At 43.4% G+C, this 14765-nt stretch overlaps 1 protein-coding gene across 1 annotated transcript in view; it reads right to left on the reverse strand.

Annotated features, from left to right (window-relative positions):
• The window catches only part of OXCT1 (3-oxoacid CoA-transferase 1), an 81517-nt gene that overhangs the window by 43743 nt on the left and 23009 nt on the right, over window positions 1–14765 (reverse strand). Inside the window, exons 7-10 of the mRNA XM_056545961.1 lie at window positions 12471–12531; window positions 4471–4578; window positions 4007–4121; window positions 2549–2643 (exon numbers count right to left, since the gene is read on the reverse strand). Coding sequence (XP_056401936.1) covers window positions 2549–2643; window positions 4007–4121; window positions 4471–4578; window positions 12471–12531 — 379 coding nt within the window. The remainder of the gene's footprint in view (window positions 1–2548; window positions 2644–4006; window positions 4122–4470; window positions 4579–12470; window positions 12532–14765) is intronic.

The following is a 14765-nucleotide window of genomic DNA, read 5'->3' on the forward strand; positions in this document are numbered from 1 at the left end:
CTGGAGGCACATTTTTTCTATGGAAAAGTGTACCTTCAGCTGTTGTATAACTACAACTCCCAGCATGCGCTTTAGCTGATTGTGCAAGCTGGGAGTTGTAGTGGTGCATCTGCTGGTTGCATAACTAAAACTCCCAGCATGCCCGTTGGCTGTCGGTGACTGCTGAGAGTTGCAGTTTTGCAACAGGTGAAGGCACATTGGTTGTGAAACAGTTTTTTTTTACTTATCTCAGTGTTTCACGACCGGTGTGCCTCCAGCTGTTGCAAACTACAACTCCCAGCATGCACCGGACATGCTGGGAGTTGTAGTTTTGCAACAGCTGGAGGCACATTGGTTGTGAAACACTGAGTTAAGTAGCAAACCAGTGTGTCTCCAGCTGTTGCATAACTACAATCCCCAGCATTCCCAGCCAAAGTAGTATGCCTCCAGCTGTTGCAAAACTACAACTCCCAGCATGCACTGATCGACCGTACATGATGGGAGTTGTAGTTTTGCAACAGCCCCACCCCCCAATGTGAATGTACAGGGTACACTCACATGGGCGGAGGTTTACAGTAAGTATCCGGCTGCAAGTTTGAACCGCGGCAAATTTTCTGCCGCAGCTCAAACTGCCAGCGAGAAACTACTGTGAACCCTTGCCCGTGAGACTGTACTCTAAAAACACTACATTACACTAACACAAAATAAAATAAAAAGTAAAAAACACTACATATACACATACCCCTACACAGCCCTCCTCCCCAATAAAAATGAAAAACGTCTGGTACACCACTGTTTCCAAAACTGAGCCTCCAGCTGTAGCAAAACAACTACTACCATTACCACCAGACAGCCACTAACTGTCCAGGCATGCTTGGAGTTTTACAACAGCTGGAGGCACCCCGTTTGGGAATCACTGGCATAGAATACCCCTATGCCCACCCCTATGCAAGTCCCTAATTTAGGCCTCAAATGCGCATGGAGCTCTCACTTTGGAGCCCTGTCGTATTTCACGGCAACAGTTTAGGGTCACATATGGGGTATCACTGTACTCGGGAGAAATTGTGTTACAAATTTTGAGGGGTATTTTCTGCTTTTACCCTTTTTAAAAATGTAAAATTTTGGGGAAAACAAGCATTTTAGGTAAAAAATTATAATTTTCTTTTACATATGCAAAAGTCGTGAAACACCTGTGGGGTATTAAGGTTCACTTAACCCCTTGTTATGTCCCGAGGGGTCTAGTTTCCAAAATAGTAGGCCATGTGTTTTTTTTTTACTGTCCTGGCACCATAGGGGCTTCCTAAATGCGGCATGCCCCCAGAGCAAAATTTGCTTTCAAAAAGCCAAATGAGACTACTCCTCTTCTGAGACCTGTAGTGGGCCAGCAGTGCACTTTTTCACCCCCATATGGGGTGTTTACTGAATCGGGAGAAATTGGGCTTCAAATTTTGGGGGGGGGGGGGGGTATTTTCTGCTATTACCCTTTTTAAAAATGTCCAATTTTTGGGAAAACATGCATTTTAGGTAAACATTTTTTTTACATATGCAAAAGTCGTGAATCACCTGTGGGGTATTAAGGATCACTTTACCCCTTGTTTTGTTCCCCTAGGGGTCTAGTTTCCAAAATGGTCTAGTTTCCAAAATGTGTTTTTTTTTTTGTTTTTTTTTTGCTGTTCTGGCACCATAGGGGCTTCCTAAAGGTGACTATCCCCCAAAAACATTTGTTGCTCCTTCCCTTCTGAGCCCTCTATTGCGCCCGCTGAACACTTTACATAGACCTATGAGGTATGTGCTTACTCGAGAGAAATTGGGTTTCAAATACAAGTAAAAATTTTCTCCTTTAACCCCTTGCAAAAATAAAAAAAAACTGGGTCTACAAGAACATGCGAGAGTAAAAAAAGATTTTGAATTTTCTCCTTCACTTTGCTGCCATTACTGTGAAACACCTAAAGGGTTAACACACTTACTGAATGTCATTTTGAATACTTTGGGGGGTGTAGTTTTTATAATGGATCTTTTATGGGGTATTTCTAATATGAAGACCCTTCAAATCCACTTCAAACCTGAACTGGTCAGTGAAAAATAGTGAGTGAAAATTTTGTGAAAAGTTTGAAAACTGCTGCTGAACTTTGAAGCCCTCTGGTGTCTTCCAAAAGTAAAAACTCAAATTTTATGATGCAAACATAAAAGTAGACATTGTATTTGTGAATAAAAATTAAATTTTGAATATCCATTTTTCTTACAAGCAGAGAGCTTCAAAGTTTGAAAAATGCTAAATTTTTATTTTTCTCATAAAATTTGGGAATTTTTCACCAAGAAAGGATGCAAGTTATCACAAAAAGTTACCACTATGTTAAAGTAGAATATGTCACGAAAAAACATTCTCGGAATCAGATTGATAACTAAAAGCATTCCAGAGTTATTAATGTTTAAAGTGACAGTGGTCAGATGTGCAAAAACCCCTCTGGTCCTAAGGTGTAAAATGGCTGGGTCCTTAAGGGGTTAAAGGTGTATAGGAACCCAGGAGAATACCAATCCAAATAAAAAAATATAACCAAGTCAGACCTACCAGGCCGAGGACGCCATTTTCACTCTGAAGGTGAACAGTAATATCTTTCTTTATAAAGTTGCTGGCCAGCATCGGAATGCCGATACCCAGATTTGCTGGATTTTCAGTAAGTTAAGAAGGAATAAGTAAATAGAATTACGCTATATATTTCAATACTGCTGCATTTTCTATAGAAAGAAAAATCGCAACACTAGAGCACCAGATAGCGAGCAGGCAATAAGGACCCTACTATTAGGGTGCATGCACACCACGTTTTCACTGTACAGGTGCTGGATCTGGCTGGGGGAGGGGTTGTGCGCTCCCGTACCCCCAGCCGGACCGGCACCGAAATCCACTGACTTTAATGAGCCGACCGGAGTCAGTCTTCCGCAGGTTGGCTCATTTTTGACCCGTATCCAGTTTTCTGACCAGACCTCAAAACGTTTTTAGGTCCAGTCAGAAAACTAGATACGGGTCAAAAAAAAAAAAAAAAAATAGCCGACCGGCGTAAAACTGACTCTGGTCGGCTCATTAAAGTCAATGGATTTCAGTGCCAGGCCGGCTGGGGTACGGGAGCGCACGGTTTTCCCCTCCCCCAGCGTGTGCATGCACCATTACACTAGGTCTGTTATGAAAGCAGCAAGGCATACTGGTAAATATGCAAGTGCACTGCAGGACCTTCACAACAACAAGGGCCAAGCTTTAGCGCAGGTTCACAAACTACCTGATCCTATAAACCTTAATATGGGGGTCACATTCAGCAGTTTACATAAAATTAGTGTCTGGGATTAAAATACTAACGGCCCAATATTTAGGCATCTATAGTGTTTAGGGCCAGTGAGGGATTTCCAGAGGCCAGTCAAAGTGGGGATGCCCTTTTAAAGGGGTACTCCACTGCCCCTAATGTTCTGAATGCTGGGTGCGGACTGCAGGTGTCCTGACGTCACGACCACACCCCTCGTGATGCCACGCCCCCTCAATGCAAGTCTATGGGAGGAGGCGTGGCGGACGTCACTCCCCCTCCCACAGACTTGCATTGAGGGGGCGTGGCTCTGACGTTACGACCCCCGTAGCCCGCACCCAGCGTTCGGAATTCGGTAGGGTTGAGAGAGCGACACAATCTTCGGCTAGACTGTTCCCCTGTGTCTATGATGCTTCATTACTGTACTTTTACCAGAACCTGGACAGTCTGAACTCTGATTCCCACCAACCATTTCCTCCACAGCCTTTTGGAATGTCCTGAATTGGAGTCAATGAAGACCTCACTGATCATTGTTCTGTCCGGTCTACTCCTATTGCGCTACCGATTGCTCAGAATTGCATTACCATCTATGGAGACTGCTTATTTCCAAGCAGTCTTAGCGGCTTGCGGAATGTCCGCCTGGAAGTTTTTTGGGGTGTTTGAATGGGGCCTTGGGATAAACCATTACAAGAAATGACTCATTACAAAGAATATGATCCCCACACATTAAAGGATACCATACATCCCATCCCTGAACTCTAGGGCGGCCCGTCTGATGATTCGCTCTCTCACGAGGTCAGATTCTTTTTTCGGTTTCGGCGTGGAGTCTTCGACTTTCCTTATTGTGAGCCTCTAATGAAGACACAAGGACATACACCATTACCACAAACTGCGGCAGGGAAGCAGATACACATAGTACATGAAGTGACACATTGACCGCCACTTGTAAAAGCCTATGTGAGAGGAGGCTGTGCTCTCCTTATGTCAGATCATACCTGAAAGAGGAGGAGAATATAAAAACAAAAAAAGGACACCGCCACCAGACAAGAGCCGGCTGAAAAATAATAAGACAAGCTCCATATCACCATGATCAGAGACCTAGAAGAGGTGAAGATTATTGTGTGGATGGCTTCTGAACCGTTCTATACCAGTCTACTGACATGATGTAATGAGCAGGGGACGCCGAGGCCTCAGATCATACCTCAATTTTCTTCTGATAGTTCTCGCCCTTAATGATCCGATCTACATAAATGCTGGGAATGTGGATGTCTTCTGGTGTAAAGCTTCCGGTATCCACAATCTCCTCCACCTGGAAACACACAAGACAGCTGGATTATCATACAGCCACATAGTAACTTCATTCTATGTTTAATGCCCTGGAGCACCTTGACATGTACAGTAAATTGTGGTGTCCCAGCACCAATGGCTGCCCTGTAGCTATGGACTACTTTAAGCAGCCTTGCAGCACAAGTGTTGGGCCCAGTAAGAGACTGATTGTGGCATTAATTAGGTTTTGCACTTTAAGAAATTATTATATTTCTGCTCAGTAAAGACAGTTATCCGTAACCTTTACTCCCCGTGTCTGGGCCAGAAGAAGCTGTTCCCAACCTCGGACCGTTTATAAGACAACTGTGCCCTGGCGTCACGAAGTGATAAGGTATTTCCTAACACCTCCCCCCCCCCCCCCCCCCCCCCCCCCGTGGCTGCCACAAGATTAAAAAAAATAAAAAAAAAATAAAAAAAGAGAAGGAGGGAAATGGGACAGGAGTGGAGCCAGCTTTGGTAGCAGATGGGCAAGGCAGGATCTGCACTAAATTAACCTTTTAAGGACACCGGGCGTATGCATACGCCCTGCATCCCGAGTCCTTAAGGACGCCCGTGGGAATTTCGGTCCCCACTGCTAGCTGGTTGGGGACCGGGATGCCCCCATGTCGGCGATAACAGAAAATTGCATTTCAATTCAGACATGCAATTTTCTGCTATTCCGGGCTGATCGGGTCTCTGGTGACCCGATCACCCGGAAAATAGGGATGATCGGAGCAGTCAGTGACAGCCTTGATCATCCTGAGGGATAGGAGCGAGGTCGCAGTGCTGCGATCTCCTCCTATCCCCTGCCATTGATCAGAACCGATTCTGACTAGAGATGAGCGAACTTACAGTAAATTCGATACGTCACAAACTTCTCGGCTTGGCAGTTGATGACTTTTCCTGCATAAATTAGTTCAGCTTTCAGGTGCTCCGGTGGGCTGGAAAAGGTGGATACAGTCCTAGGAGACTTTCCTAGGAATGTAGCCACCTTTTCCAGCCCACCGGAGCACCTGAAGGCTGAACTAATTTATGCAGGATAAGTCATCAACTGCCGAGCCGAGAAGTTGTGACGAATCGAATTTACTGTAAGTTCGCTCCTCTCTAATTCTGACCAATGGCAGGGCAGGACAGTGGGTTGCCATGGCAACCCCCGTTCTGCCACCCCTGGATATCGAGGGGAACATGGGAAGAAGATGGAGGCTGGTACCTGGAGGAGAAGATCCCTGGGGACCCACGATCTTCGCTAGAGACTGCTGGATCCTGGCTCAGGTAGGGAAACTGAAAGTAAAGTGATCTTTACTGTGGCAACCACTAGGAAGGCCAAACGGCAACTCCCAGCATGCCCAGACAGCCATATTTTATGACGCCAACATAAAGTGGACATATTGTATTTGTGAATAAAAATAAAATTTATTGGGAATATCCATTTTCCTTACAAGTAGAGAGCTTCAAAGTTAAAAAAATGCAAAATTTTCAAAATTCTCATGAAATTTTGGGATTTTTCACCAAAAAAAGGATGCAAGTAACGCCGAAAATTTACCACCAAAATAAAGTAGAATACGTCATCAAAAAACAATCTCAGAATCAGAATATTCGGTAAAAGCGTTTTCGCGTTATTAATTTGTAAAGTGACGGTGGTCAGAATTGCGAAAAAGGGCTCAGTTCTTAAGGTGAAAAAGGACTGTGTCCTTAAGGGGTTAAGGCACATTGGAGAAAAAAAAAAAACACTGGTCCAGCTGTCTAATCTGTATGTGAGCCTCCTTTCTCTCCCCTGAAGAATCCAGTTTGAGTGCATTGGGGGACTTTTAGGAGACACCAGGAAAAGATTTTGGGGCGATGACTGTAGTCGGTAGGTATAGTGAACCTATAGCAGTGGAGCATGGCTTCAGTGGAGCAACCCTATGCTCCTCAGTAAGCCCATGGTGGAGATTTTTCAAAACCTGTCCAGAGGAAAAGTTGCCGAGTTGCCCATAGCAACCAATCAGATCGCTTCTTTTATTTTTCACAGGCCTTTTCAAAAATTAAAGAAGCGATCTGATTGGTTGCTATGGGCAACTGGGCAACTTTTCCTCTGGACAGGTTTTGATAAATCTCCCCCCCATAATTTTCAAAGAATGCTATTCCAGTTACGCAAAGCCCAGGAAAAAGGATTTCTGTAGCCAAGATTCCAGAGAACACAGAGGAAGTGAATGTAGCACAAAATAGTCACTTTTACTGACGCATCTGCATGTAACCCGCTGCTCAGCAAAATAAAGCACATTGAACTGCCTTGGTGAGTACCACCCATTCATTTCTACTAGAGATGAGCCAACTTACAGTAAATTCGATTCGTCACAAACTTCTCGGCTCGGCAGTTGATGACTTTTCCTGCATAAATTAGTTCAGCTTTCAGGTGCTCCCGTGGGCTGGAAAAGGTGGATACAGTCCTAGGAAAGAGTCTCCTAGGAATGTATCCACCTTTTCCAGCCCACCGGAGCGCCTGAAAGCTGAACTAATTTATGCAGGATAAGTCATCAACTGCCGAGCCGAGAAGTTAGTGACGAATCGAACTTACTGTAAGTTCGCTCATCTCTAATTTCTACCTACCCTACTACATTGGCCTGTCTTTATTCAGGGCCGTGCACCATCCGTGTATGCCGGGAGCCGAAGGAGACTGTATGATTGGGAACCTGCAAGTTGCATCCGCAGTGAGTGTTTTAGTATTTAAAATCACAGAGCCAGCGCCATACTAGGTCAGAACCATCGCACGCCTCTGAGCTTTACACGTACCACTAGAGAACCAGTTTACATCAGGAGAACTACAAGTCCCAGTGCCATTCTAGAGTCTGTTTAATTACTCCAGGACTGTGACAAGTTACCACAGTAACTTGTGGCTTGGGATACAGTACTTGATATACAAGTGTGTTCCTTCTGTATTGGATCTGCATCACCAGTAAAGAACAAGTTCTCTATAAATCCCGTCAGACACAGAAACAAAAGTCATTAATTTCCATGCAAAATGTATCCTTCACTGACACACTGAAGCAGACCCTTCTCTGTATGCATGCACAAGTAACCCTTTCAGAGCCAACAGGCTGGGAGTTGTTCAAGAACAATATTGTGCCATCTGATGTTACGGCAAGTCTCAGAATAAACCGCTGGTGGCCGCACAATAGTCTGTGTGTAGAGGCAGCATGCATTCTGGGCCACCACTCCACTTAGCCATCTATAGGACGTCCAAAAAAAAATAAAAAATAAATGCTGAGCAATAAATTTAGTGTGGTGGCCCAGTACGGGAGTGTCAACGGCTGTCCGTGCATGCTGGGAGTTGTAGCTCTGCAAAAGCTTTTGTCACCCCTGGTTGGGAAACACTGGTATAAGTAATGGTGCAACATTCCAAGAATTGGAGAATTGGTTGGATAAATACTGGCCATAACTATAGGCACCATCTGCCACTGTAATAAATATAAATTACGGTAAATACGGTAATTAATATATTATATTATTTTATTATATTAATATATTATTTTTATTATATTATATTATATTATTTATATTTTTATTATTTTTATTATTAATTAAATTAATAATTAAATTAAAATATAAGTAAAATAATTAAAATTTAAAATATTATAATTAAAATAATAAACGCAAATGTGGTACCGATAAAAACAGACCAGGGCGCAAAAGAAAAAGCACTCCTACATCCCTGTATACAGAAAAATTAGGACATAGGTGGTAGAAATAGGGCAATGTAAAAAAAAAAAAAATTGTTAAAGAAATTTAAAAAAAAATTTATTTTTCTAAAAGGCAGTACAGTAATAGAGAAGTATGTAATGATGGGTATCATTTTAATCGTATTGACCCACAGAATAAAGAAAAAAGGTCTATTTTACCAAAAGTGTACAGCGTAAAATATATACCCTTCAAAATGTGCAGAATTGCTGTTTTTATTTCAATCTCCCCATACAAATAATTTTTTGTTTTGCAATACATTTTATGGTACAATAAAAGAGGTCATTACAAAAAATAAGCCCTCATAAGGGTCTGTGGATGGGAATCTAAAAAAAAAGTGTTATGATTTTAAGAATGCAGGGAGGGGAAAAAAACTAAATCCTTAAGGCCAAAATGGGCTGTGTCCTTAAGGGGTTAAAGCTCCAGTTCTGATGTTGTGCACATAAGGCCTTGGGGTAATTGATTCTAGACACATTGGATTCTGTTGTGACATAACGTTACAAGAAACACAGCTTTGTAGCCAGTCATTACAATACAGATGAAGACAGGGAACGTTATCAGGTTCATTACGCCCAGATAATGGAAGGCACTGAAGCAAACTATACAGCGTTACCAGGCAACAGGGGCCACAATGCCTCCATCTATAGGAGCCCGCTACACGGTTACCAGGTCCAAGAGCTGTTGATCCCTTCACTATTAAAGTCCTGAAATGAAATATAAGGGATACAATTGCACTTTGCGCCCCCTGCTGTTTCAATCCTTCTCAGAACGTGTTCAGGCACGGCAGTTTTGCGCATATTTTAAACACACATTACACTACTATAGGCACCAAGAACTCATGAAATGCCGGACACTTTATGCAACATAGAAGTCTTTGGAAATCTGGTCATGGATTAACCGTACGGAATTAGGCTAATCTGTGTACAAAACCATGGCAAAATACATGGTCAAAATAGTGAAAATATACATCAGATGACCGGCTACCTTCAGGGACCTCTGCCATATATTTGAGGGCACATACCCCAAGGCAGGTACTTCACTTACGCAGTAAACTGTCCCTATAAACTATACTCCTTCATGGTCACCGGACCCATCGGGATCGGGATGGCAAGGACTGCTATAGGGTTCCGGGAGGTCCCTTCCTGATGCATCAATTATGGCATCTCAAGGGTTAAAACAGCAGTGACCGCAAATGTACAAGCGGGGTTAGGTAGTGGCCTGTATGTGCTGTACATTTATGGCCCCAAGGATTATTCTGTAACAGATTCCCACTAAGTAATTATATAATATAATATATACACACACACATATATATATACATACACACACACACACACACACACACACACACACACACACACACACACCGTATATTCTCGAGTATAAGCTGACCCGAGTATAAGCCGAGACCCCTAATCTCAACCCAAAATCCCAGGAAAAGTTATTGACTCGAGTATAAGCCTAGGGTGGGAAATACATCATCCCCCCCTGTCATCATCCAGACCCCCGTCATTAACATCCTCATCATCATCACCGCCTGTCATCATCCAGACCCTCATCACCACCTGTCATCATCCCACACATCCCCCCTTCATCATCCCCTTTTCATCATCCCACACACCCCCCTTCATCACCCCCCCCCTTCATCATCCTCTTCTCATCATCCGCCCTCAGTGGTCTTCAACCTGCGGACCTCCAGAGGTTTCAAAACTACCACTCCCAGCAAGCCCGGGCAGCCATCGGCTGTCCGGGCTTGCTGGGAGTTGTAGTTTTGAAACCTCCGGAGGTCCGCAGGTTGAAGACCACTGCGGCCTTCGACATCATCCAGCCCCCTCTCACCCCCTTTAGTTCTGTACAGTACTCACCTCCGCTCGGCGCTGGTCCGGTCCTGCAGGGCTGTCCGGTGAGGAGGTGGTCCGGTGGGATAGAGGTTCCGGGCTGCTATCTTCACCGGGGGGGCCTCTTCTCCACGCTTCCGGCCCGGAATAGAGGCGTTGCCTTGACAATGACGCAGAAGTACGTTGGCAATGAACGTACCTCTGCGTCGTTGTCAAGGCAACGTGACTATTCTGGGGCCGGGCCCGAAGCGCTTAGAAGAGGCCTCCCCGGAACCACTATCCCACCGGACCACCTCCTCTCCGGACAGTCCTGCAGCACCGGACCAGCGCCGAGTACGGTGAGTCCTGTACAGAACTAAAGGGGAGTGAGAGGGGGGCTGGATGATGTTGAAGGCCGCAGTGGTCTTCAACCTGCGGACCTCCGGAGGTTTCAAAACTACAACTCCCAGCAAGCCCGGACAGACCACTGCGGGTGGAGAGTTCACTCGAGTATAAGCCGAGGGGGGTGTTTTCAGCACGAAAAATCGTGCTGAAAAACTCGGCTTATACGGTATATTTAATCTCTCACACACACACACACACACACACACACACACACACACACACTGCATTTTTATATATTTTTTTTATTTATTTAATAAAAGAACAAAACCATCCACAACCTGATACATTGTGTACGATATTTTATGGGATGTCAATACATTTTTTCCAATACGGATTGCAACCGTATGTAAAAAAAAGTGATGTGAATGCACCCTAAAAACATTTTTATCTAGGATTGAATCAAGCCAAACCGTGTAAACACAAGATCGTTAGATCATTTGTATTGAAAGAAACCAATGACTACACTTTACAAAAAACTGGGAATCACAGAGTTGACAGAGACAATATCCAACTTTTCTTGAGTCCTCAGGGGCAATATATTCCTATTTATCCAACAGTTCATTACAATTAGAGAGGAGAAAACTTACAGTAAATTTGATTCGTCACGAACTTCTCGGCTCTGCAGTTGATGACTTATCCTGCATAAATTAGTTCAGCTTTCAGGTGCTCCGGTGGGCTGGAGACTTTCCTAGGACTGTATCCACCTTTTCCAGCCCACCGGAGCACCAGAAAGCTGAACTAATTTATGCAGGATAAGTCGTCAACTGCCGAGCCGAGAAGTTCGTGACGAATTGAGTTTACTGTAAGTTCGCTCATCTCTAATTACATACATAGACGCTATGGGAACCATAGATTTGCACCCAGCTTTCACATGGCCAAAATTTACAATAATAAAAAGGCAGAAAGCAAATCATCAATTCCCTCTAAACTGCATTTAATTTTTGCATTCAGTTTTTCCTCCTCGCCTTCTAAAAGCCATTTTTTTTACATTTCCCCCCACAGACCCATATGAGGGCTTGTTTCTTGTGCCAATTGTACTTTTAACAACATTACTGTGTGGGTAAATTGAAAAGAAAACCAAAGTTTTGGAGAGTTTCCCTTACACCACTTGCATATATGTGCTTTTCTTTAAAAAGTCAATTTGGGATTTTTTTTTAATTTACGCTGTTCCCTGTAAGTGATCATAAACATTATACTTTGATAGTTTGGACATTTACGCACATGCTGATACCAAATATGTACGCTTTAGTTTTAAGAAGAAAAAAAAAGGGCCAAAGTTTTATTGGGAGAGGTACTTTTTTGCATTTTTATTTTTTTCACATTTTATGTCCCCACATGGCACTATTTTTTAGCAATCTGATGATAAGCATAGGCATAGCACTGATCAGTATTATCAGCTAGAAGGCAGACCAGAAAAGACCCCGGGAAAGTGGAGGAAGCAGGTGAGGAGACCTCCATCTTGGCTAGTCTGATTTCCGAGGTCGTGCCGCGGGCGATCCGATCATTCATTACAATTGCCACATTTCTGTGATCAGTATTGATCACGGCATCTGAGGGGTTAATGGCTGACATCAGCCCAACCACTGGTTTCCACCATTACCGGCATGACCTGTTGTGCATGAAGAGGGCGCAGTTCCTGTGTTTGCTTCATGTATATAGGACGTTAATGTACTGGACATACATTTACGTCCTATGTTCTTAAGAAAGTTTGTTTTGAGGTTCAGAAATACCCTAATTATTTTGCTTGTAAATCTATAAAGTTTTGTTTTAGCGTAGCGCCACACATGCCATGTTTTGCTGTGTATTTTTGTACTCCGACTTCAATGAGTAGCAAAATCTGCTGCAGAAAATATGCAGCAAAAAATAAAAATTAAAAAACACACCTCTCTCTCCCCCTCTCCCATAGGCAGTCAAAGTTGACATTATAAGCCTAACTTACCACACGGCCAGTACCTACCTCCACCACTGTAACTTTGGCAGCTTTACACATTGGCTGGTTGAAATTTCTTGCGGTTTTCCTGTTAGAAAACGGAAAAAATAAAAAAAAAGTAAAAATAAAAAATGTTGTAATGTCAATTAACTTTTTTTAACCCATTCCCGACCCATGACATACATGTACGTCATGGGTCGGCTCCCATTCTATAACGTGGGCCCATCAGTCAAATAGAAGAACATTTGCACATGTAAACACAAGTTGCCATCTGCATTTATGTTGGGGTATTAAAGAGTACCTCATGATCTTGTTAAATGTTATAATCCTCCCAGTTCACTGTCCCCATCATGATAAACCACCCTCTGACTTAATTTTTGAGATAGGCTGGGGGTGTAAGGTATGGGGAGTGTAGCTGTGCAGTAATTAAAGGGTGCTTGTTAACCCTGGCTATTCATGATGCCAGGGTGAGGGCTCCTCAATAATGCTTTTCCTACCGCCACCCTTCACAAGAGCGATAGGGAGGTATATAATAGATTGTCCACAACCGGAGAGTTTCTGAAACAGTATTAACTTTTACTGAGAGTTTTCTGCAAGCTTCAATAATACAACAGTCTCTCAGCATAACAACGGTTTTCCTTGGAGAATGACAAAGGTTGGGACTTTAGCATTTAGAGTCTTTTAGTACTAAGCGTTGCTCCATTGGATTTAGGGGTTTAGTTGCGGTCCAGTAGTCATGCTAGTATTAGAGGGGATTTAGATTTGAACTCACGGTTTTGGTTCAGCTGAGGCCGGCAGGTTTTTTAGGCCTAGCGTGTCTTTGAAAGTTGCGTAGCACCGTCCTGTTAGTCCGGCATCCACGAGAGCAGAAACCCAAGAAAGCGATAATTGGACGCAGCTCCTTTATATGGGCAGGGGCTGGACTAATGCTAATTGGTCCATACTGATGTCAATCACCATTACAAAGATTTGTGGGCAACACATGACCCAAGGACCTCCAAAGGTCCTCCAACATACCATAGAGGTTATTAGCATGGTCACATGACTGAAGGTCCTGCGACGCAGAACAAGGCAATTTCTATACATTACTATAAAATTATATTTATATAATTATCAAATATATACACACACACACAGATTAGCATTAGAGATAGACTTGAGGAGAGGCGACTAGGGGCTGTCCCACCCGAGGAACCCTACATGAACGTAGTTACTCGGACTTTGGGGACCTCTACACTAGGTACGGTGTGCAATACTGTACCGGGACACCACATTTTTATTTTTTGAGTTTTCTACCTTGATATCACTCTGTATTTTCTGCTCAGTCTCCGTCAGATTCACAGACTGGGAAGGGGCGTTCCCCAGCAGGCATGACATCATCTGAAGCCATACAGGGAAGAACTTCCTGCCTCACTCTGCTACACACAGCCCCGAGCAGTTCAGTGTAAGATGAGCTATGAGTGGATAAGGCTGCACACACCCCTCAGCACTCCAGACTGCATCTCCTGATTTTGGACTTTTGCCAGGCAAGCAGGAGTCCAAAGTCTGTGCAAGAGATAGGGGAAATGTGCTCTGGACACCTAGTGGCAGCTTTTTTTTTTTTTTTTTTTTTTTTTTTTTAAACACAGACAAAACAAAATAATAAATTAATAAAAGGAGGTTTTTTATTTTAAGCTAAGTACATTAGAAAGTTTTTTTTTTTTTATTTACCACAGGAGTGCAATAGCAAAGATTAGTTTTAATGAGAGTGCCCAAAGCTAGAATGTATTAGAGAACCTTCTAGGCCAGGGTGCCATATAAGAGAAAACATACAATTTTAGGTAAATCAAATGTCTTTGGCTTTTTTTTAATAAGAAACATTTGTCTATTTGGACGTCTCATTTGTTAGTGGTCTGAGGAAAAATCCAATCAATGTGTGGAGTGCGAAGTAACCCGAGAGGAGCAGGTTGTGCTGGAGACATCTGTCAAGAGGCTAAGCCGGGCTGGGTTACCCTGGTAACTACAAGTGGAGGGGAAATGGGAGAAAGTCTTATTCTGACAGATGCGCAAAAACGGGCACCGACAGGCTGGTAGGGGCAGTCAATGAGGACCATACTGCTGCGAATATCTGTATGATCCCATTACTACAGGCCAACGGGAAACCTCAGGAATACTTATGAGCAGCGCCAATTACCCATCACTGTGGCACAAGAGGCTCTTAAAGGGGTACTCCACCGCCCCAGTGTTCGGAACATGTTGTTACTAATGCTGAGTGTGGGCAGCAAGGGTTGTGACATCACGGCCACGCCCCTCTTGCAATCATGCAAAAAAATAAAAAATAAA

The sequence above is a fragment of the Hyla sarda genome, chromosome 1 (assembly GCF_029499605.1).
Source record: "Hyla sarda isolate aHylSar1 chromosome 1, aHylSar1.hap1, whole genome shotgun sequence".
Classification (NCBI taxonomy): domain Eukaryota; kingdom Metazoa; phylum Chordata; class Amphibia; order Anura; family Hylidae; genus Hyla; species Hyla sarda.